General features: G+C 35.3%; 1 protein-coding gene across 1 annotated transcript in view; it reads left to right on the forward strand.

Moving 5' to 3' along the window:
* The window catches only part of GPAT3 (glycerol-3-phosphate acyltransferase 3), a 57516-nt gene that overhangs the window by 2033 nt on the left and 30998 nt on the right, over positions 1–24485 (forward strand). The window contains exon 2 of the mRNA XM_051963894.1: positions 4100–4166. Coding sequence (XP_051819854.1) covers positions 4100–4166 — 67 coding nt within the window. The remainder of the gene's footprint in view (positions 1–4099; positions 4167–24485) is intronic.

Genomic DNA, 24485 nt, shown 5'->3' on the forward strand with positions numbered 1-24485 from the left:
CTAGGTATGCATAATAACCTAAATATTGATTTGATGCTATGAGAGTGAATATTTAAAAGAGTTGACAGTATCATGTTTTGTTATAAGACACCCTTTAGCTTCCCCAAAAATTATTTTGAATGTGTGTGACAGGAAAAATATGACAAACTTTTTGGTTTGGAAAAAGTTCTGGAATAGGATTGCAGGGAAGCAAGCAATTTCCTTTATGATTTTCACTTCTCTTGTAGTTTGTGCAAATATATGTTGGGTCTCAGAAGAGTCTCTAGTGATTAGTTCTAAATTCTAAACTTTAAGGAAAGAAAAAAGTGCTTGGGCTTCATCTCATTGATTAAAATAATAAAGGTACACTTTCAAGTAATTGCTGAGCTGCATCAGTGAAAGATGTTGCTATGTCTGGGGCACCGTAGTTATAAAAGCACAGATCTGGACCAAGAAAAGTTCTAGAAAAGAAAAAGCCTCTGTAACTTGCTCCTTAACAACTGCAATGCATGTGATTTTCTCTAATCATGAAATATTTTAATTTTTTGTTCTGCTTAACTTCAGTGGGATACATTTTGGAATTTTTTTTTTCTAGTAGTCATGATAATTTGAATTGAATTGTCCTTACTTGGCAGAGCTGGCAATATAATGAAATAATTGAAAGCTGGCTTTTGATAGCATAAATCAATTTTCTAATTGAAATCTTGAAGATTTAAAGAACACTCAATTGTTTAAAATATTGTGCTAAAATATCTTCTAATTGAAATCTTGAAGATTTAAAGAACACTCAAAGTTTAAAATATTGTGCTAAAATATTCCTGATATGTCTAAACTTAATATTACCTGTATTTTTTGGATGTATTTAAAGATTATATCACTTGTTTTAGAACGTTCACTTTCTTCTAATCCCTTCCAATCCATTAATAATGATAGAAGCTTATTTTTATGCCATGATACCTTAGGGATGATTTTAGACAGAATGTGCTGCTCATTATTTAACAACTGGCTGTGGACCATGATGCATTTTTCAAGTAATCTTATTTTCTCTATCATTTTCTTAAGTCTAAATAATCAACAAGAAAATAAATCAATTCCTGATTTGTTTTGGTGTTGTTTAATTGTTTTCAGCCATGATCTACTCTTCACGACTCTATTTGGTGTTTTTTTGGCAAAGATATTGGAGTGGTATTTCCTTTTCCATTTTACAGATGGAAAAATTAAGGCAGACAGAATTAAATGACTTGCCCAAAGTCACACAGTAAATGTTTGAGGTTAGATTTGACCTCAGATCTTCCTGATTCTAGGCCTAGTGCTGGATCTACTGTCTTTTTTTTTTTTTTTTTTTTTTTTTTTGGCATTTGCTGGTTTCTTTTGTAAAGAACTTGGGAGCCAAGATGGTGGAGTACAGGCCAGGACTCAGCTGAACTTTTTCAGTATTGCCCTCCAAACAACTTTAAAATAATACTTTAAATCAGATTTTGGAGCAGCAGAACCAACAAAAAATCATAGGGAAATGTTTTTCCAGACTAAGATCACGTAGGAGGTCTGCAGAAGAGGTTTGTAACACTTTGGGGCACAACCTCTCTAGTTTAGTAGGAATACCAATGGTGGCTCTTCAAGGTAGTCATAGCAGCAGTAACTTTGAGAACTGCCCAGAGACAGTAAGGAGATTGAACATTTTGTCAGGTTACAGGGGATCCTTTATCTCACTGGCTGTAGCCGGTGATAATTGGCAACTCTATTGCCCATAAGCGGTTCTGGGTCACAGTCCCAGGTCACAGTCCCAGGATGGAGAGTAACACTTGTGATAAGTCACAAGGGAGCAGAAGCCCTTATTCCAGTTCTAGGATCAAGAGGAGCTCTAGCACTTGTGATTGCAGAAGGCAGGAATTCTCTCTAGGTAAATAAGATCTCCCAGGATCATACCACCTCTCTCTCCCCTTCCCATTCCCACCTAGCTCTGGAAATAGCAGCTTTCTACCCCAACATTAGCAGAGTCCTACTTTAAAATAAAATTCAAAATGAAGAAATAAGGCTAAGAAAATGAGCAAACAACAAAAAAACTTGATCATAGAAAGCTACTGTGATGGCAGGAGACCTAGACATAAACTTAGAAGACAACAATGTGAAAATAGCTACAAGCAAAGCCTTAAAGAAAAATACTATTTGGACCCAATGCCAGCAAGAGTTCCTGAAAGAGTTAAAAAAGAGAGGAAAGCAGAGGAAAATTTGGGAAAGTAATGAAAATGATAGAAGCCAGTTATGAAAAGGGAATTAACAGCAAGTTTTTCCTGATAAAGGTCTCATTTCTCAAATACATAAGGGACTCAAATATATAGCAGTCAAATTTATAAAAATCAGAGCCATTCCTCAGTTGATAAATGGTCAAATGATATGAATAGGCAGTTTTCAGAAGAAATCAAAGCTATCTATAATCACATAAAAATGCCTTTAAATAAGTATTGAGTAAATAAAAGCAAATTAAAATTAACTCTAAAATACCTCCTCACATCGATCTGAAGTGACACATGCAGGAGGAGATGAGGGAAAGATAGGTACATTAATGAATTGTTAGGGAAGTAGTGAACTGGGCCAGTTGTCCTGGGGAAAAATTTGGAACTCTGTCCAAAAGACTATAAAACTACATGCCCTTTGATCTAGAGATACCACTATTGGATGTATACCTCTAGATTAAGGAAGGAGTATATATGTACAAAAATATTTACAGCAGCTTTTTTTGTGGTGTTAAAGAGTTGGAAATTAAGAGGATGCTTATCAATTGAGGAATAGTTGAACATCCTATGGTATATGATTGTGATGGAGTACTGTTATAAGAAATGATGAGGAAGTAGTTTCAGGAAAATCAAGACAAGACATATAAATTAATGCAAAGTAAAGTGAGAAAAACTGGAAGATCATTGTGCACAATAACAGCAATGTCATATGGTGATCAATTGTGAAAGACTTGTTTATCTGATCAGTAGTGACCTCCGATGATCCAACGTAGTCATTATGAAAAAAGTGCTATTCACCTCATGTGAGAGAACAGTGAACTTTGAGTATTAATTGAAGTTTAATTTTCTTACTTTTTCGTTTGCTTTTTTTTTCTGGTGATATGTATAATATGGAAATATGTTTTGCATATTTTCACATTTTGGTATCATATTATTTGCCTTCTCCGTAAGTGGGGAAGGAGGGAGAGGGTCTGGAACTCAAAATTTAAAAAGAAAAGAAGTTTAAAATAGTTTTTTAAAAAAGAAAATTTAACAATTGGTTCTTCAGTTTATGCTGTCTCTAGGACAACTCTGGTTTTAGATTTCTGCCCCTCTATGGGGTAAAATTTAATGTTAATTTTTTTTTTTTTACAAATACTTGTGTTGTTCTGTTTCCCCAAAGCATTCAATTAGTCTCCATACTAATAACTATCTCAATGAGGTGATAAATATTCACTGTGCTAAATGTCAAATAACCATCATTAGGATTAATTGCAAACTTAAAAAATTAATTGACTTTCAATACATAGCTATCTAGTTGGTGTTGATGGTCCTCATGATCATAATAAAATGCTTCCTTATAAGTCTTTAGAATTCTGTATTGTCAGAAAAAGGAGGGCATGTTCAAGGTAATCCAGTCCAATTCTCTTGTTTTATTAATGAGAATACTGCAAACATAGCAGAGCTGGGATTTCAAAGAAAACTCTTGAAAAAAGTAGGCAAGTGATCCTTTGCCTATGCGATTCCAGCAATTTCCTCCAAAATTTAAAAATCTTTAATGGTTTGTTTCCCAATTTTTTTAAAAAGTAACTTTATTTTTTTCATCTGACATCTGGTCCCCTTTGTAGTACTAGAAACATAATTGTAGAATCTCAGATTTGGAGGAAACCTCAGATGTTATTTTGCCAGGAATATCTTCTGCTGTACTTGTAGAACTCCAAAGTAGTTTTACTTTACAAAGCACCCCCACTAATTTGCAGTCTGGGCAGTAGCATAGGTATGCTGTCTCTTGTTGTGGGATCCTTTCAGTGAATGTGATGATTTATCAAACTTAAAATATGGGTATAGTTTAAATATTGTCATTGCTTTAACAAGACATGTAAAACTTTATCTTTATTTTTGAACAGTGGGCCACATTACGGATTGAGAAAGGATCTCCAAAGGAATCAGCACTTAAAATCTCAGCCTCTGGTGGTAAGAGTATTATTGTTGCTTTTTATTTTCACTACAATTTACTCAAGATTCTAGTCTGGTGAAAAGAAATGCATTCTTGCATTATATAGATGTTACTTTTTTTTTTTTGCCATTTCATTTATTATTTTTTCTTCCTACACAAAGATGATAGCATCTACCAACAGAGCTGCCCATGTTTTTTGATTGCAGGAATGATAAGTGTCATTGATTCATCTTGGAACAGGTGGCCTGCATTCATGAGATGACTGGGAATCATTAAGTAGAGCTTACTAGCCTACTGGGGAATCAGAGTTATAAACAGGTCAATATTGTCAATTTGCTGTGACAAAATAGAACTAACCAGCCCCATATACTCTATAATTTATTTGTATCTTTGACATGATTGGGCATTGTATCAATTTACTTTTTCCCTCAAAAAAAAGAATTTTTAGAGCCTGTTTAAAAAAATTGGTTCTATAGGGTGTTAGAACCACTTGAATCACTTGAGGACTTAGATAGATTGAAAGGAGCAACTGATTTTGCATTTGATCTTTAAAGGATTTGACTTTCAGCTTCTTTGCAGAGACTATAATGAACCCCCCTCCTTTTTTTTTTTTTTTTTTTACATCTCTGACTTACATCTAAAAATGCATGTGTCAAACACCATTTACTGAAAAGAAATTGGTTTGTTTCTCTTTTATCCTTTTCCATTCTGCCCTTCTGAGTTAATCTTCCTAATTAACTCAGCAAATATTGATTTAATGCCCACAATATATTTACTTATATCTTTATATGTTATCTTCCCTCCTTAATGTTAAAGCTCTTTGAAGGCCCAACTTATTTCCTTTTTAAATTTGCTTTTGCAAATCTATCACAGTGCTTGGAACTGTGCTTAATTATTGTTTGTTGATTGAATGAATTGATTAATTACATTACTTTAGGTGCTGGAAATGCTGACAAAAAACAAACACCCAGAAATGTGGAGTCTACTACTCTGCTACTCCCTGCTTCTACGATACAAATACAAAATCCTTGTCCTGATACCGTGTCACTTCATGCCTTTTTGATTGCATCCTGGACTGCCACTGTTTAGGAAAACTGGGCTGCATGTTCCTTTTTCCGTATACTTTGTCTTCCGCCCCTCCCTTCCTTGCCTCTCATGTTCTTTTCTAAAGTGTTCTCCTGCATTTCTTTCTATTGAGAATACTTTTCCCCCCAAGGTTTCTTCAATCAGGTACCACTTCCTCCATGAAGCATTCTCTAATTGCCTCAGCTGAAAGTGTTCTTAGGACTTTGTTTGGATCTCTACCATTCCCCTTACTTGTTGCATCCTCATTTATCTTACTTGTGTATATCCTATTCCCAATAATGAATAGTATATCTCTGAGCTTAAGGATTTTGGTGCTTTTTTAATTTTTCCAGCCTTAGTAACTTAGTATCCAGTCTGAAGTGATTTATATCTGGCTTGCTGTTCAAACAGCCTGAGCATAGCTAACTTTAAAATGTTGTAGGAAACTTAGAGCATTTGCACAGAATGCCTAAATGTTTAAACCACAGTGCCTACCTGGATTTAATATTTTATACTATAATTGGTTTAAATATGCATTCTGTTTTTAATGTTTATTAAATTTCTTCCTCATTGTTTAAATAGAAAATAAACAGTTATGCTGTTTTTTGATATAGTGATTATCCATATTGACACCTAGTATAGTTCTGTAACAGGTAGCACTAATAAGAGCAAATTTTTCTGAACCTTATTCCCTAGAAAATTCTAAGTATTATGAATAGGGAATTTCAAAGAATTGATGCCAGCACTATTATCTTTTCTAAAAATATTAACTTTAATGAATTAAATGTATCAGATACATGCAGCACTCTGTTGGCACTCTAGCAGACATATTGTACTCCAAAATTTTTTTGATATCTTTTAGCCCTGATTATAATTCCATGCCCTTGATTGCCTTCTCTTAATTTTGCTCTAGGGCTTTCATAGATTCTGCTAATATAGTTCTGAAGTCCTGGCTAAGGTAGTTTTGGGAAAGTAACAATAGATTTTAAGATAGTGAAGTGTTCTATGAATCTAATTTTAAACAAGTTACTTCAATTAAGTAGGAGGAGCCACAACTTGTCAGGTTTTAGCTGAGGGGCTAAAACAGTATTAGGAGTACATCCTCCAATTCAATATTTGATTAATATTTTCCATAATTAGCTAGTAGGACTACACAGGAGAAACTTATATTGTTCCTGTTTTGTTGCTTATTTCCCTCTGGCAAAAGTTTTGTTGTAATTTCATTGAGCAGTGTTGTTTATGTGTTCTTTTTCCCATGGGAAACTGGGGGTTTTAATCTGCAGAGAAATGTCCTATGCCTCTTTTATCTCATTAAGAATCATCTCCCCTTTAACCAGTATAGTTGATCTTGACAAGCAGCCAAGGGCTGTTCTCATCTGCCATGTTGCAGTAGCATGCAGTTAGCTACATGTACGCTGTATTAAGCTCAGGAGTAGTTGTGTCAGAATCAGTAATTATACTTAGCACACACATTTCACTAGTCTAATCTTCTGACATTCAGAGTGGTGCTATTGAAACACTGCCAGGGATTATTTGGGCATATCAAGGCTTCTTTTGTGATCACAGATTGGATAAAGGTACTAGAGTTCTGTTGTGTCACTTCTGGGTTTGAAAGATGATGGTTTTTACAGAGTGCTGAGAAGAGATGAGATGAAGTAATGGAATCATCCAGATTACTCCCTTTATATAATAGATGAGAAACATGTGACTAAGAGTTTAGGAATATTTTGCCTTTTTCATTGTGGCTTGTACATTCTTTGTACATTAAGACTAACTCTTGAGAGTTTTTTCCTTGACTTCTAAAAACAGGTAAATTGTGGGTCCTATATGACTATATTTCTATCTGGTAATACAGTTATTCCTTCCATATCACAATTTTCCCTCTTTTGTAGTTTTGATATATTGCAGAACAGCATAAGAAATTAAATGGGCATTTTGGAGGTGTTTTGCATAATCCAGCAGATGACACAGGATTATGGGCCAGGACTTGAAACAAGGTGCTAAGTCAGTGGAATTGATAGAGACAATAATTATCTAATTTTGCATGGTTCAGTATGATTGATTTACTCCTACAAGTAAATGTTATGGGCCAGAACTTGAAACAAGGTACTAAGCGGAATTGAGGAGACAATGGTTAAATCTAGTTTAGCATTGATTTAATGCTACAACAAATAATGATTTCCTAATGATATAATGATTGATGTATACTCAGTGTGGAACATATAAGGAGGAGCTCTCAGGGCCAGAAAAGACGAGTGCACTGAAAGCTCTCAGAGCCTCAGCCAGGATTCAGTCTGGGAGAGTCAGAAGCCAGAGAAGGCAGGCCTGTTGGAACCAAGGAGAGAAATAAGGCCTCTAGAAAAACTAGCCGATCCCAAGTGAAGGCAATAAGACTTTGAAGGAGACAATAAAGGATTTGGACTTTAATACCTGGCTGCATTTGGGGTGATTACTGAACTGAAATGAAGGCTGCCTCTAGAAGCCCCCCAAGAAACCTGCTCCCAAAGAACATTACATTTTAGCGAAGAATATTACAACACAGGAAAACTTTTGAAACTCAAGAAATGCATTTTATACACACACACACACACACACACACACACACGAAATTGTATTATATCAACATGTTTTTTCTTTTAGTACCATAATAATTCAGGTTACTTCCCTGGTACAAAGGGAAGGCCAAACTTTTTTCCCATCATATGGATCGGATAACTTTAAAAAAAATTTTTTTTAAAGTTTTTAAAGTTTGAAAAATGCTTCCTAGCCAGGATACTATTTAATAGACATGTGCAAGTATTAACATTTTTACAGGCAAGGAAAGTTGATGCTAAGCACTTAAGTAATTTGTCCTTAAATAGTCTTGCAATTAATGTGAAAATCAGTATTTTAATCCCAAGACTATGGATCCTTAGTTTAGTGTTCCTTCTATTCTCTTTCTCTGTTGTTTCTAAAGGGCTAAAACTTGGTTGACATTTTTGTAGTTTCTTCTGTGTCATGTTAAGTTTTAATACTTCCATAAACTGAACTTTGAAGTTTGTTATCGGACATTTATCTGATACTGTTACAGATGCTGAAATCTCTCTTGTCCATTGTTAACTTTGTTTTACTATGTAAACATATGTAAAAACAAAACTATTGTTTTACTATGATATTCATTAAAAAGCTGCTTCTTTCTGAAATATTAGGCAAAACTTTACAAGTTATTAAGTAATGAATAGATAGATTACTGTAAGTATACCTCCTGATTTGGGGGCTTTAAGTCATATGATTACAAAAGATGGAGAGAGACATGTTTTGGAGGGAGCTGTGTATTGAAATCAGTGAAGACTTCAGAAGTGTTAACGTTTTTGGAGAGGGTATATGTAGGAGGGCAGAGAATCTCAGCTTATTTTACCACTGAATGGGTTAAGTATCACATTTTAGCAGAGGGCTAAAATATTGAAGAAATGGATAATTTCCTTTTTGTGTAGAGACTAGAACTTGTTTGTAGAGCCAGTTTTATTTTCCCCTCATTTTTTCTCTTTCCATTTAACTTTCTCCCTAAAATGAATGTGACCAGAAAAAGGTAGGAAAGAAAGTTTGCTTTTCCCCTCTATTTCTTCATCACTTTTCTAAAACTAATAAGGCCAAAGTTCTAATAAAGTATTTGAATGCCAGATTTTTTTGGAAAGAAGATTGCTTAACTTTTCCCTCTTACTCTACTTGTAAAGTCCTTTGTCTGTTTGCCATTTTACTGACTATGAATGTGGTCTCAGGATTGCCTGAAAATCCTTGAACTCTGTGAAGCCAAGGAAAGAGAGAACTTCATTGACCAGCAGGACAGGAGGAATCTCTATGGAACAGCAGGACAGAAGGGAGTTTCCATCTCTATTATCACCTTTGTAACTTTGGATCAGTCACTGGATATGCTGTTATCCAGTTATCAGACTTATTCTTTATAGTCTCTCTCTCTCTCTCTCTGTCTCTCTGTCTCTCTCTCTGTGTGTGTGTGTCTGTGTGTGTATGTGTGTGTAGAGAAAAAAAGAGATTAATGATACATGTTGATCTGCTTTTTAAGATTATTGTAAAAACTCAATGAGAATATATGCAGAAGTTTGTAAACTGCCAAAACTATGCGAATGGAAGGTGGTAGTAATTACAACATTACTCTAGAAGTTCTTAAATACTTAGAACAAGAAACACTGAGAATACTTTTTTTTCTTCTCATGTTTCATATAGGTAGGGTATGTTCAGTAATCTATTTACATTAATCTAGGTGATTGTTCAGTCATCAGTCATACTGACTCTTCATGATCTCATTTGGGGTTTTCTTAAGATACTGGAGGGGTTTGACATTTCCTTCCCCAAATCATGAGGCAAACAGAGTTAAGTGGCTTGCCCGGGATCACACAGCTAGTAAGTATCTGAGATTGGATTTGAATTCAGGAAGAGAAGTCTTCCTGACTGTAGACAGAGTGCTCTATCCATTGTATCACTTCCTGCTCCACAGGTGATTTCTTACTTTATAGTTAATTATACAAAATTGGATAGGGGTTTTATTTGCTATCTGTTGTCCCAAAAGATATAATCAGGTTTTCTCATTAAAGTACAATAACTGCTGTAGCAATACCTGGACTCTGTTTCTGGTGTCCCTCCCTTTGTAATTCAGTGTATTCTTTGACTCTAAGACAGTTTTACTCATGTCACTTTAGTCCCATCTTCTTCCTCCTATTAGCTCAAAAGAAAGAGTTGATATCCAGCCATGTTATCTGTGCAACTTTGGGAAAGCCATCTAACTGGCCTTTCTGGATTCCCTAAATGAGTGCCTGGACTATGGGACTTCTGAGGCTCCTCTAAGTTACAAATCTGTGGTGCTGTGAACACACACATGCCCCAACAATTAAACCTCCTTGTTCTACAGCCCAGCTTCTTAAACTGTGGGTCACAACCCTATATGGAGTCTCATAACTGAATGTGGGGATCTTGAAATTATGATTTATTATCAGTAAATGTTTGATCTGTATATCTATTTTATATGCCTATATAACGTAAAAAATTTGAGGGCAAAAAGGGGTGATGAGTGGAAAAAGTTTAAGAACCTCTGTTCTACAGAAAAACCCTGTGGCATTCAAGGCACTGTACGGGCTGTCTTCAGAGTGTCTCTCCAGCTTATCTCTCAGAACTCTCTTTTATGTACCTTATGTTCCAGCCAAATTCACTGTTCCTGGAATAGCTCTTGTGATCCGATTTCTTGGGCATTCTCTAGGGCCCAGCTCAAATGCCACCTCTTCCTTCATGAACTCTTCCCTGATTCTCCTCAGTGAAGAGTCACCTACTTTTTTGTCCTCTTGTGGTTTCACTTTGGAGAATTAGAAGTCACAGAGGAGATCTTATTGATGAGGAATAGTTATGTTTTGTAGATTTAAGTTTTTTGTGGAAGGCAATGAAACAGCTTGGTATAGTCTATAAAGAATAATAAGTCTGATAAACTGAAGTATGTATAGGATAATTTCACACACATAAACACATATATACATACCTATTTGTTTAATGGTGGCCATCTCTAGAGTGGGGAAGGAAAGGAAGAAAAAAATTTATATAACTTTGTTGTGTATTTAAAATGAATAGCAATTTATACTTAGCAGATTTTCAGTTTCATATGCAATCATCTTTTTTATTATACTGTATTATGGTAATACTTGTTTTATTCCCTAAATCAAAGAATTTTTTTTTAAAAGGGCAGCTTTTGGATCCAGAAATAATGATAATAAATAATAAGTAGCTAGTCTTTCTCTTTAAGATTGGTAAAGCACTTAATGTATATTTATTTATTTGATTCTATCAGTAGTTTTGTGAGATGGGCATTATTATTATTATCATCCTGATTTTATATATTAGTAAACCAAATCTCAGAGGTTAAGTGGCTTTCTCAAGGTCCCACAGCTGGTTTTTAGATGGGATTCAGAGTCTCCTGTAAATCTGGTGCTCTCTCCATGCACCATCTTGCTGCCTGAAAACTGCTTGTGCCTTTGAAATTTGGGCAGTTCATTTAATCACTCAGTGCTTTAGGCAATTTTTAGGATTATATATATGTGATTAGGATTATATATATAATATATATGATTAGGATTTTATATATATAATATATATGATTAGGATGATATATATATATATATATATAATATGCAATTAGGATTATATGTATAAAATATATGTGATTAGCATTATATATGTGATTATGATTATATATAGTATATACATGATTAGGATTTTTATATATGTAATATATATGATTAGGATGATATATATATATATAATATATATGATTAGGATTATTCACATATAAATATATGTGAATAGGATTACATATATATGTCATTACTATTATATATAATACATATATATAAGATTAGGATTATATATGTGTATGTAATATTTATATATGTGATTAGGATATGTTATATATGTACTCCTAATATATATGCATGTTTGTGTACATATATATGTAAAGATGTTGGTCTGCATCAGTGAAGAATTTTTCTTATCTAGTAATTTATTGCATTAGCAAAAGCACATGTTCCAATCCCCATCACTCTAGGGCCATGACTCAGATCATGTTGGTAATTTAGGTTCAAAACTGGAATGAAATGAAATGCTTGCAGTCCATAGCACTCAACAGAAAGGGGTTTCCTTAGCCTAAGGACATTCAAGTAGAGAAAGGGTTTTCATTAAGGATAGAACTTGGATCTAAACTGCTGTCCTGCTGGATCCAAAGTCCAGGAGGCACCCTAGTGACTCAGGGTATGCTCACTTTTCTGCTCAGCTAACAGGAACGATGACAATTCTGGACCTTAGTCTGCTGAACCAGTTAACTCCTTTAAAAAAAAAAAAAACAACAACAACAAAAAAACTAAACTTAACTGCATTAGAGTCTGGTTGTGGGAAAAGCATACCTTGCTCAAGTTCAGGGACTCCTGCCAGATCCCACCCCTAAAGATTTTATGGAGAATCTCTCACCACTTCAGTGTGTAGGGCTGACAGAGGACCACCTCATCCTAGCAGTGTGAGAAGTTTGAGGATAGATTGTACTGGAAAAGATCAGAAGCTCTGCCTTCCCAGAATGAACCCTCCGACCTTCATTGGAATCCCACACTAGTCTGATGGGTTGCCTCTGCAGTCGGCTTCCTTTTGGCACTGACCACATTCATGCTTTACTCACCAGTCACTTTTTTGCCATCTGTATTGCTGCCACCAACTTTCCATAATCAAATCAGCTCTGACATTGCTTCTGGAAAGGGTATGTCATTCTAATCCCTTATCACTGAGCTCACCATCCTTGTCATTTTACTCTTTAAAAAATTTTTTTAAAGCTAAATTTAGTTTTAAAAAGTTAAATCTTATTAAAGACTTCCCAAATAAAGAAGATTAGGCTAAATCATGTCCTCATGGGGCTTCCAACATAGCATGTAGATGACAACATAAATAGCCACTTTATTAAATACATTTATATGATATTCCTTTCCTACATTTATATAATATGGCTTCTCTACAAGTCTTTTTGTGTTCAAAGCCATTTTTTATTCCTAGTCTCTTTTATCAAGTAATTAATATCCTCAGCAGTTCTATTAATTGGGGCAGTTTCTCCCCCAAAGACCAGGCAATTCATCCATTATTGAGTGCTCTTTAAAAGAATGACCCAAGTATCTATGAGAAATAGCCACTTTGTGAAGATAATACTCTGATGAAGAAACCCATTAGTGTGATGAATTCATTGCATATTTGTTGAACTCAGATATTACTTTCCTTCCCTAACTCTGTGGTCTAACCAAATTGTCCTCCTTACCACTCCTCACCCATGAAAATCCATTTTCCATTTGCACTTGCTTTCTGCCATTCCTGGAGAACATTACTTTCTTATCTCTGCCTCTAAGAACCTTAACTTCCTTTAAGACTCAGCTCAGGTACAACTTGTCTAAAATATTTCCTCCTCTCATTCCTCAAAATCCCCTTTCCTAAACTACTACCTTGTGTTTGTTATCTGTCTCTCTCTATGTGTATATATCTACATACACATAGGCACCTTTTTAAAGTATTATTTCATTTTTGTCTAGTACTGTACCTGACCCATAGACACTTTTTAAAAATTATCTTATTTTATTTTTTTCACATGGGGACTTAAAGGATGCTTATTGATGCGATATCCTCTACAGAGGCTCTATAAATAAAGCTCCTTAAAGTCTGATTCTTTTTTTTTTTTTTGGTCCTTGTATGCTTAGCACCTTACCCAGTGCCTTGCATATAATGGGGGTTTCCTAAAGGTTGAATAAAAAGTAAATCGAAAGATACATGATTGCATGAGAGCATTTAGCTTGAAATGGGTCACATTTTTTTTGAGGGTATGCATACCATTGTGGTTGGATTTGTGATAAGGAGCCAATCTCATCCTTGTTCTCTTCTAATGAATGGAGTGTTCTTAGAAAGGCTTGGCTTTGGGCCAGCTCAAGGGCTCCTTTCTAGTGTCTCTTTGCCCTTGGATCCAGATGCGACTCTGAGGACCAACATGGAAGAGATAATACAAATTGATAAAGATAATTTCTACTTGGTCAGGAATTTGCTTTGATTATTTATAATGTTATTTTAATAATAATAATAATAATAATAATAATAATAATAATAATAATAATAATAATTATGTGTTGTTTCAAAGTTTATAAAATATTTTCCATACATTATCTCATTTGATCTTCACAATAGCCTACTGTGTTGGGAACTATAGGTATTATTTCTGCTTTACAGATGGCAAGACTGAGGCTCAGTGGGGAATGAAGTGATTTGCCCATTGTCACATAGACAGCAAACATAAGAGGCAAGATTTGAACTGAGTTTCTTCCTAAATCCAAAAATAGAACTCTGTTCCCAGTGCTCCTGAGTAGGTGCTACCATTCTTTTCCCTGGGCAGCTATCAGACCTGAGACTGTTTTAACCAACCTTCTACAACCAGAGATTATAAAATTCATTATAGGATGGAAACAGCTGGTGTAGTTAACTTAATGTCCCATGGGAAGATTGAATTTCTGCACAAAGGGAGATAATACATTGTCTGCAAATATATTCTCATAGTTTTGAGCCTTTTGGGGAAATGTAGGTGGACATGCAGTAACTGTTACAATGGGTCAGATTTATGAGGCTATGGAAGATTTTCCATTTTTTCACTTGAAAATTTTAGTTTTCTGGGAGTTTGGTACTTACAGTGCCAGTAATTGCTGTTATTATAGCAATAATAATAACTAGCATTTATTTAGTATAATCTGGTTTGCAAAGTGCTTTTACAATTTCAATCTGATTTTATCTTCATATTATCTTTGAGTAATATTATTCTTATTTTACAGATGAGGAAACTGAGGCAGACAAAGCTTAGATGACTTGTTCAGAGTATTACAGCTAATAAGTGTCTAAATATGTGTTTGAATTTGGGTCTTTCTGACTCCAGGTCCAGCACTCTGTCCATTTTACTGGACTAGTCTGAAGGTTTCTATTGTCTTTTCTTACTCTGCCTTAGCAGATATTATGTTGTTGTTGCTTTGTCTTTCAGTTATATGGTGGAAAAGGTGGATATCACCCTGCTTAGGGTGGATAATATAAGGGAAAAAAGTTGAACTACTTTTTTTTTTTTTGATAAAGAAAATGATCCTTGGATCAGAAAGAAGAACAAAATGGCTAATAGGCGAATAACCTGCCTAATTCTTGCAACTTGAAACAACTAGGAAAATGGTAAGAGAGTCCCTAGAAGACTTTCAAATCACTAGGTGCAGGTTCTACAGTGAAAATGAAAAGACCCTGTCCTCCAAAGATCTCACAGTCTTAATAAGTAAGACAACAAAGGAATATAAATATGAAAAAAACTATATATTGGATAAATAGAAGATAATTAAAAGAGGGAATGCTTTGGTATTAAAAAGGATTGGGAAAGGCTTTTTGTAGAAGATAGGATTTTAGCTGGAAAATTTTCTACAGGAAAAATTAAAGACTAGAGAATGGGATAGATCCTCTAGGACCAAGGAATAGCAAATTTCCTGATTTTTGAAAGGGAAAAGAATGGAGTTTATAGTTAAGATGAAGTTGATGTCAGTTGCAAAATTTAGAAGATATTACTAAAGGCTGGTTAGTGAATATTTGGAAAATAAAGAACTAATATGCCTTTATCAAGAACACATTCTGTAAGACTTCATTTTTTTTTTTTTTTCAGAATAGGGTTACTAGACTGCTAGATCAGGAGAGATGGTATACGCAATTATTCAAGGCCTACTATGTGTCAGGCACTATGCTAAGAGTTGGACATATAAACAAAGGCAAAAAACCAGATCCCGATCCCCAGAGATCTCACAATCTAATAAGGAAAACAACAAAGGAATATAAATATGAACAAGCTATATACTGGATAAATAGGAAATAATTAAAAGAGGGAATGCTTTGGAAATAAAAGGGATTGGGAATGGCTTCCTGTAGAAGGTAGGATTTTAGGCTGGAATTGAAAGGAAAACTTAGAAGTCTGAAATGGAACTGAGGAAGGAAAGTGTTCCAGGTATGAGAGCCAGAGGGAATGTTCAAAACCAAGAGATGGCTTTGTTTCTGGAATGGCCAGGAGGCCGATGTCCCTGGGTCTAAGGATATGTGGCTGGGATTAAGGTTTAAAAAGTCTAAAAAAGGCAGGAGGTCCCTTGGTTATGCAGGTCTTGGAGTGCGCGACAGAATATTTTGTATTTGATCCTGTAGGTCACAGGGAAAGACTGAAGTTTACTGGATAAAGGAGTGACATGATGTGTCATTTTAAGAAAATCACTTTAGTGACTACATGGAGGATGGATTGGAGTGGAAAGAGACTCAGCAGCAGGCAGTCATCTGTGTGTGAGGTGATGAGTGTCAAGACAAAGGGCATTTCTTTTTTTTTTTTTTTGCCTGAAGCAATTGGGGTTAGTGACTTTCCCAGGTCACACAGCTAGGAAGTGTTAAGTATCAGACCAGATTTGAACCCAGGTCCTCCTGACTTCAGGGCTGGTGCTCTATCACCACCTAGCTGCCCCAACAAGGGGCATTTTCAAGAGATAAGTGCAACAGGCCTTGGCCACCCCTTGGGTATGGGAGAATGATGCCTACTTGGAGAGCCTCCATGTGTTGTTGCTCCAGTAAGAGGATGAGGGAGTATTGGGGAGCAAGACTATGAGTTTTGTTTTGGACACATTGAGTTTAAGATGGCTGTAGACATCTGCCTTGAAGTGTCTGAAAGGCAGTTGGAGATGTGAAATTAGAGATCAATAGAGAGGCTGGGACAGGAGGTTGGGATTTGAGAATTGTTATAAGAGGGCAATTACATCTGTGAGAGTGGTTGAGTAGGACCAGGTGGGACACCTGTGGCTAGTAGGTGTGACCTGGATACGGATTCAACAAAGAAAATGGAGAAGAAACTTCGGGGTGAGAGAGAGCAGGGGATAGTGGGGTTCCGAAAACCTAGAGGGAAGAGACTATCAAGGAGTGGAGAGGGTGATGGATGATGTAGAAAAGGGTGGAAGAAACAAGGATTGACAAAAGGCATTGCATTGACAAAAGGCATGACGAGATCATCTGTGACTTCAGAGAGCAGTTTTATTAGAATGGTGAGGTCAGAAGGTGATCTTTAGTGGAGGATTTGTCCTTGGCCGTATTCATTCTGTTTACTATTTTTTTTCCAGATAAAGATATAAATGACATGGTTGGCAAAGTAGAAATCTTTGTCTTTATTAGGCACCTACTATGTGTCAGGCACTCCTGGGAATACAAGTGCTTGTATTTTTTTATAGAATGAAAAAATTCCTACTTACATGCTGATAGGGGAGACAAGTATGTATAGAAGTATCTAACATGAAAATGAAGTTAATAAATATAAATAATGTATAAAATAATAAAATCAAGTAATGTGGGAGGAAGGGCATTTGTGGTTGGCAGAAATGAGAAAAGGTGCAAGCAGAAGAAGGTGCTTAGTTTGAATCTTAATGAAACAAATAATCTTTAGGAGATTAGAAAGTAGTGTTTGCAGGCACGTGAGAGATCAGTACAAAAGCAAGGAACAGAGTTAGTTTGTATTGTAGAGTTGAGTCAAGCGGGAGTAATAAATGAGACTGTCTACAGGCTACAAAGTCCAGGAGTTCTGCCTGAGTCCACTGCTCTTTCTCTTGTGAATGCAACTTGTGGCTGCATTTCCTTTTTAAAATAGGAGGTGTGCAGGCTAGGGGCCAGTGGGCAGACTTTGGTATATGATCTCTCTGCTATTTTTTATCACCAAGAGCCTTATTGTAGTTCATCTGACCAGTGGGGGATGGAAGTGTTTGTTTTTCTCTTTACTTTATGATTAAACATCTGTGTTAATCATATGCTTGACTTGTGAAATGATCACAAACTTCCATTTCTCACTTGGGTGATTTTTTAGTCCATCTTGAGGTATATCAGTTTTTTATTGCAAGGAAAAACAATGCTTTCTTTCAGGTTACATTCTTCTACAGTGAGAGAACAGTATGAAGACATGATAATTTAAAATTATATTTGGTATTTTTAAATAGCATTATATTTTCTCTTAACCTATATATGTGTTCTTAGAACTAGAGGGGGAAAAGCAGCTTGAATGAGATAGAACCAACTCTGCAGATCTCCAGAGATCCTGAGTATTTTAACCCTATGCTGCTTATAAAAGAAATTTTATTACCATGATTTGATTTTCGGATAATATTTGCTAATTTTGAGGATGGAGTAGAGGAGGTGAAAGGTTAGAGAAAGTCAAAGTAATACAGCTTTTTTTGGTTTCTCTTGACCTTATAGATATAACCTATTTAGGTTTCAGATATCAGATTATGTAATGTTACCAACAATACAAGAGCAATAATAGCAGTTAGTAGCAGAACTGTTTTCAAAACAAAGCACAGACCTTCCATAACATCTGCCAGAGCTTTCCTGTTGGCCCTCTCCTTCACCCTGCTTGTAGGGTGCAGAGGGTAGGAAGTTGTGAACCAGTTCTTGGTTCTTTAAACAGATGGAATGTGGTGGAAAATCAGACTTGTAAGGCTCAAGGAGGTTCCTGTCCATGAATCCGAGATGAAGGGGTATGAAAAGGAGGAGGATTATAGTCTTAGAAATAACTTCCTTTTAGTACAGTGGGAATGGGTATCACTAATTGCTTCTAAGAGACTATTTCCCTTCCCCCAGAGTTTTAACCTTTAACTGGGAAAAGTTGTGCTTTGAATATTCCAAAAGTGACCTCTTATCATATATAGGCACTCCCTAGATCCACAACCCACTTTGAGTCAACCTCTACTCAAGAGTGTTTCCTATGTTTAAAAGGATAGCACATATTTAATCTATATCAGATTGCTTGCTGTCTTGGGGAAGGGGAAGGCGGAGAGAAAAAAATTTGGAACACAAAATCTTACAAAATGAATGTTGAAAACTAGTTTTACATGTATTTGGAAAAATAAAATACTATTGAAGAAAAAAAAAGAAAAAGATTTTTTTTATTGATGTTCTAACCAGAAGATATATTATGATTTACTTTGTTATTCTGGTTAATTAAATGTAAAGTAAATTCCTTCTCATACACATGGATGACCTCACTATTGGGGAAAGGGAACATATCTGACCCAGGAGTACATGTTGCCAGGGCAACTCTTAGGACAAGGCCTCTCCCTGATGAATTGCCACTCTGCAATCAGCTATTCTCACATAGGGATACTGATGTGATTGAATGGTGTAGTGATTAATTGCCTCCTTATGAAAGTAACTTCTTTGCTACAGGGAGGATCTCATATCTTTTAGGTATAAAAGCTCTTTTCATTCCAGCTCTTTTTGTGAGTCAAGGAATACTGACTATCTTCAGTAACTGATAGTAGAAGCTCTGTTGCTTCTGTTTTTGCTGCTACTCCTTAACCTTAGGCTTCTGTTTGACTTTAGGAAAGGAAATTCCTTATCAGCATCTACTGTATCACTTAGAGGCCATGTAAATCACGACATGAAAGGGACTGATATGACCTTTTGTTCTGCTTTTTCTACCAAGAACATAATTGCTGCCCTCCATGTCCAAATTTTCTGGTATTTGAATATTTTTGTTTCTCTTCTCTCTGCCCATTATGTGCTCTTTGATGTCTTTCCATCCCCTTCCAGAGTGATAAATGTTGTTATTCTTGTATGGGAGAGGAATTGGATTTTTCACTTGTCAAGAATATATGAGTAGTAGAGATAAACAAAAGTAAGGGATTGAAAGGAGAGGAGTTTTCCATGGCTTATCCCAGTAATTAAAAAAATCTTGATTGCTTCCAACCAAGATTTGAAGCAAACAGTATGGGACTAGTCATATGGAAAGCAGTTAAAATAACCCTATTGTACTTTCTCTTGTCAGCCTTCAGATTCTTAGAATATTCTGGGATATGATAGTGATGTAATCTAACTTTGAATTAGGACAGTGTTCTTGATATTATCATAGATAGCATACGACTATACAAGGAAGCATGGGTAAGTGCTTATGTAAGGTTTTTGGGGGGTTTATTTAGTTTGGCTTTATTTTCTGTGTTTAAAAAAATAATTCTTTAGCAGCTCAATGTTGCAGAATCAAGGGGAACAAGGACAATTGCATCATTTAGTTATTGCAAAATAGGAAATTGCGGTTGAGAGTAGTTTTTCGGAAAAAGAAGAAAAGCCACAATCTACATTGATTTTAGAGAAAAGTTTCTTATCTCTAATGGATTGTGTTGGTAGCTTTTAGAGATTTACCTCCTTTTTGAAATGGTTCTTATTTGGGAGGTGGTCACACAGAAGAGAAATACAGCAAGCACAGGATGGATACTTGTAAAACATTTTTTTTGGAGGGCCTTTTACAAAAAGAATATATTCTTCATCCCAAGATTCATCAGAAAAATGAATAAAAATAGGAATAGCCAGAGTTGGAAAGGTAAGAGGATGCATACTAATAGACTATTAGTAAAACTATGAATTTGTCTGTTATCCCAAAACCCTTTGACTCAGAATCAAAAGAACGTCACAGACAAAAAGGAATATCAAATATATATACACCACAATATTTATATCGTCATTTAGTTGTTTTCAGTTGTCTCTGATATTCTGTGACCCCATCTGGAGTTTCATGGTAAAAATGATTTGCCATTTTCTTATCCAGATTGTTTTACAAAAGAAACTGAGGCAGATGGGGTTAAGTGACTTGCAAGGGTCACACAGCTAGTACATAAGTGTCTGAGGCCAGATTTGAACTTGGGAAGATGAGTCTTCCTGACAATAGGCCCAGTGCTCTGTGCACTATGGTGCTATTTACCTGCCATTTATAGCAATGGGCTTAATGATATCAAAGAACTGGAAACAAAGTTGGTGGCCATTGATTTTGTAATGTTTAGGAAAAAAAAGTAGTACATGAATGTAATTGGCTGGTGTAGTTAAGAAATATGAATATGAAGAATTTAGAGACAATGGAGGATTTATATGAAGTCAGACAGTACAATAAGCAAAATCAAAATAGGAATATAATAATACACACAGTCATTACAACAATATATATAGAAAAACGACTAAGAAGAAGCTAGAAGGCTTAGTATCTGAAAAACTAGTGACTAGAGACCTGGTAATAAAATACCCCTCTCTTCACATACAAATAGGCAATCTGGGGAACTATGTGAACTAAATGTTTTATAGTCACATGCAATCATTATATCAATGTAGTTTTTTCCTCTTTTCTTTTCTTTTCTTTTCTTTTCTTTTCTTTTCTTTTCTTTTCTTTTCTTTTCTTTTCTTTTCTTTTCTTTTCTTTTCTTTTCTTTTCTTTTCTTTTCTTTTCTTTTCTTTTCTTTTCTTTTCTTTTCTTTTCTAGAAATGACCATCATTTGAAGACCAAATGCACCTGCGTTTTATTTTTATAACACACGTTTATAAATGTGCACATCTTCTCACAGCCCCTTCTAAAATGGATTGATCTTGGAAAGTTTTTTTCCTAATGTTGGGTTTCTAAATTTTCTTCCCAAAGAGAAAAACTGATAATTTAGAAAAAAGCCAAACTATTTTCTATCAAAATGAGACACTATTCATGTTTTGGTCCACTGAAGAAGCAAATTATATGAGACAATATTTAAATAAATGATCTGACTAAACAAATGGCCTGTGACAAGTTCTAATAGAGACCAAGGCCAGGAGAATGACTAATTTTAGCCCATTTTTTTCATCTTCCTTAATTTTGAAGGGCAGCATAATATGGGTATACCATAACACCAGACTTCACTACAAAGCAACTAGTAGCATAATAACAGAGCTCCTAATTGAAAATTGCAATGTAAAGGAACAGTATGAGAATTAAGAAAAGGATGGGTCAAGGACAGAACTGAAATAGGATTAAAGGGAACTTCCATGAATACTAGTACCAGTAAGGCACATAGACAGAGGTGGCAGTCTATGCAGAATGAAACTTTAGTGTTTTTCAACTAAGATAAATTGGTAGATAATTGGAGTTGGCAGAAGTGATAAACTTGGTATAATGCCATAGAACCCAGAGAATAAATTTGAATTCTGTCTGACTGATGTTATATCTTTAAAGCCTTGGATACGAGTTAGGTTAAGGGTGATCTTAGAGTAAGAAGAATGTTAACAGAATGGAATGGAACATGGAAATACATCTCTTCACTTAATTCATTCTTCTTCCCTCCCTCCCTCCCTCTCTTTTTTCCTCCCTTCTTCCCTTTTTTCCTCCTTCCTTCCCTCCTTTCTTTCTTCCTTCCCTTCCTCCTTGCCTTCCTTCCTTACCTCCTTCCTTCCTGCCTTCTTTCCTTCCTTCCTTACCTCCTTCCTCCCTTCTTCCTTCTTTCTTTCCTTCCTCTTTTCTTTCCTTCTTTCCTCCCTCGCTTCCTCTTCTTTCCTTCTTTCCTTCTTTTCTCCTTCCCTTCATTCTTCCTTTCCTCCCTTCCCCTTCCTTTTTTCCTCCCTTCTTATCCCCTTTTCTTCCCTTCCTTCCTTTCTCCCTCCCTCCCTGCTGCCCTCCCTTCTTCCTTCCCTTTCTCTTTTCCTCTCCCTCCCTCACACCCCTTTTCTTATTTGTCCCTCTCCTCTTTAGCCTTCTCCTTTCTTTCCTTTCTCTCTTTTACTTTGGAGTTCAGCCATCATCAGCCAGGTGGAAAGCAGCTGTGGCACTAGAGGAGGTTTACTTTCCAAAGCCTGATGCCCAAACATATTTTCCACATGTGAACTTAGTTATAAATAACAGTTAAGTTCCATAGTACTGTATTTCAACAGTGTTATGGATTAAACAGGTTTTAGGAATACTCTGTGGCCAGACCATTATTTCTATGGGAAAATGCGTACTGAGTTCTTAACGCTCGCTTAAATTATGTTGTATTTTTTACATCCTGGCCCGATAGATGTTGCTATCCCTAATCTTAGACACAGCCTGAATGTTTGGGCCTATAACATTAACATGATTTGAAAATCTTTACTTATTCCTAAGATTTTTTCCTTCTGTTATTTCAGTTGATTAAAAAAAAAAAAACTTTCAGCTTTGCTTTTATTCTTAGAGCCCCTTTATATTTAATATACATACCAGAAAGTGACTGCTTGATCTGCTGCCCAGGTTAAGAGAGGATTGCAGAATGGGCAAGGCATGGTGGCTATGGTGCCAGATTGAAGGATAATTGTTTTGATTCCATTTTCACTTAACCAGTCATTCAGTCTGTAAATGTTTAATATCAGGACAAAACTCACATGTTTTTGACTTGATTTCTCTGTGATTCTTGGAAAGTGAAAAAAAAAAAGTGAAACAAACCCAACAACTATCATCCCCCACTCATTTGTTGGGTACATATTTTTTCAGATTAAGTACTGTAATTTGTGAAGTTTAGGTTTTAAAAATCCTGTTTTACAATCATTATGTCTATAATTACTGAACTGATCCTTTATTTTGATCTTTTTTTTTTTTTTTGGCATGATTATTAACATTGAGGCACTAGCATCTAAGAAAGTCAGCATTAGAAATGGATTTAGGTGAGTTAAATATTTGACTTGGACTACTTTACCAATGCAATTGCTAAGAATAAATTTAATGCTTCTTTTATACCACATGACATAATAATGAATTATCTTTAAGTACTTGATTAGCTAGAAAGCTCTACAAGTTGGTATTTCTATTCTCTCAATATAAATATATAATCACTCATTAAAGTTGTCTCTGCTAACTTGTTTTGATAGTGTTGGGAGTAGAGAGAAAGTATTTTCTTCAAATCTTAAATAGGTAAGACTAGATTCCATTTTCTCCCTTCTTTATTTAACAGGCAAATTTAGCTTTCATTTCTATTTTCAGCCCTTCTGGTTAGATTATCATCTTTATTAAATACAATTATTTTTGTGTTCTTTTCATGGAATTATCCCCCTTGATATGTTTGCTAACTTTTACTCTATGGCATTTTGACCAATTGATCTGCTCATGGAGACATTGCAAATTTTGTGAAGTTTATAGGTGAGTATAACACTATCAAATTCTAAATGCTATTTCACTTTGAGTTTACATGAAGTTATTAATGTTAGTAAACATTTATTAAGTGCCGACTGTTTGTGAGGCACTGTGATCAGTGCTGTGGAGAGAAAAGAAGACAAAAGATGGTTGTTCTCAAGGAACTAATAATCAAATGGGGGAGACAACATGCAAACGACTATGTACAAGCAAGATTTATAACTATATAGTGGGGATGGTACTATAATTAAGGGAGATAAGGGGAAAAAAGGCTTCCATTAGAAGGCATCTGGGATTTGAAGGAAGCCTGGAGGCAGAGAGGAGAGAGAGCATTCTGGAAAATTTTCCATTGAAAATATCCCAGAGTCTTCTTTGAAGAATAGCTAGAATTCCAATGTCACTTGATCACAGAATTCTAGGGGCAGAAGGGAGATAAAGGGAGTGTAAGGTATAAGAAAATTGAAAATAGGAGAGTGAGGAATAAGTTTTGAAGTGCTTTGAATGCTAAACAAGTTTTATATTTTGGGGTGATAAAGATTTTATATTTGAGGGTGATAAGGACTTACTGGAATAGAGGGTATGACGTGATCAGATCTTTGCTTTAGGAAGAGCATTTTTTAAAAATAATAAATTTTTTTATTTACGTGTAAAGAAAATTTTCAACATCCATTTTTGAACGATTTTGAGTTCCAAATTTTTCTCCTTATTTCCCTCCCCAACATAGCTAGCAAAATAGGTTATACATGTACAGTCATATTAAAATTTATTTCTACATTAA

This window comes from Antechinus flavipes, chromosome 6 (assembly GCF_016432865.1).
Source record: "Antechinus flavipes isolate AdamAnt ecotype Samford, QLD, Australia chromosome 6, AdamAnt_v2, whole genome shotgun sequence".
Lineage (NCBI taxonomy): Eukaryota > Metazoa > Chordata > Mammalia > Dasyuromorphia > Dasyuridae > Antechinus > Antechinus flavipes.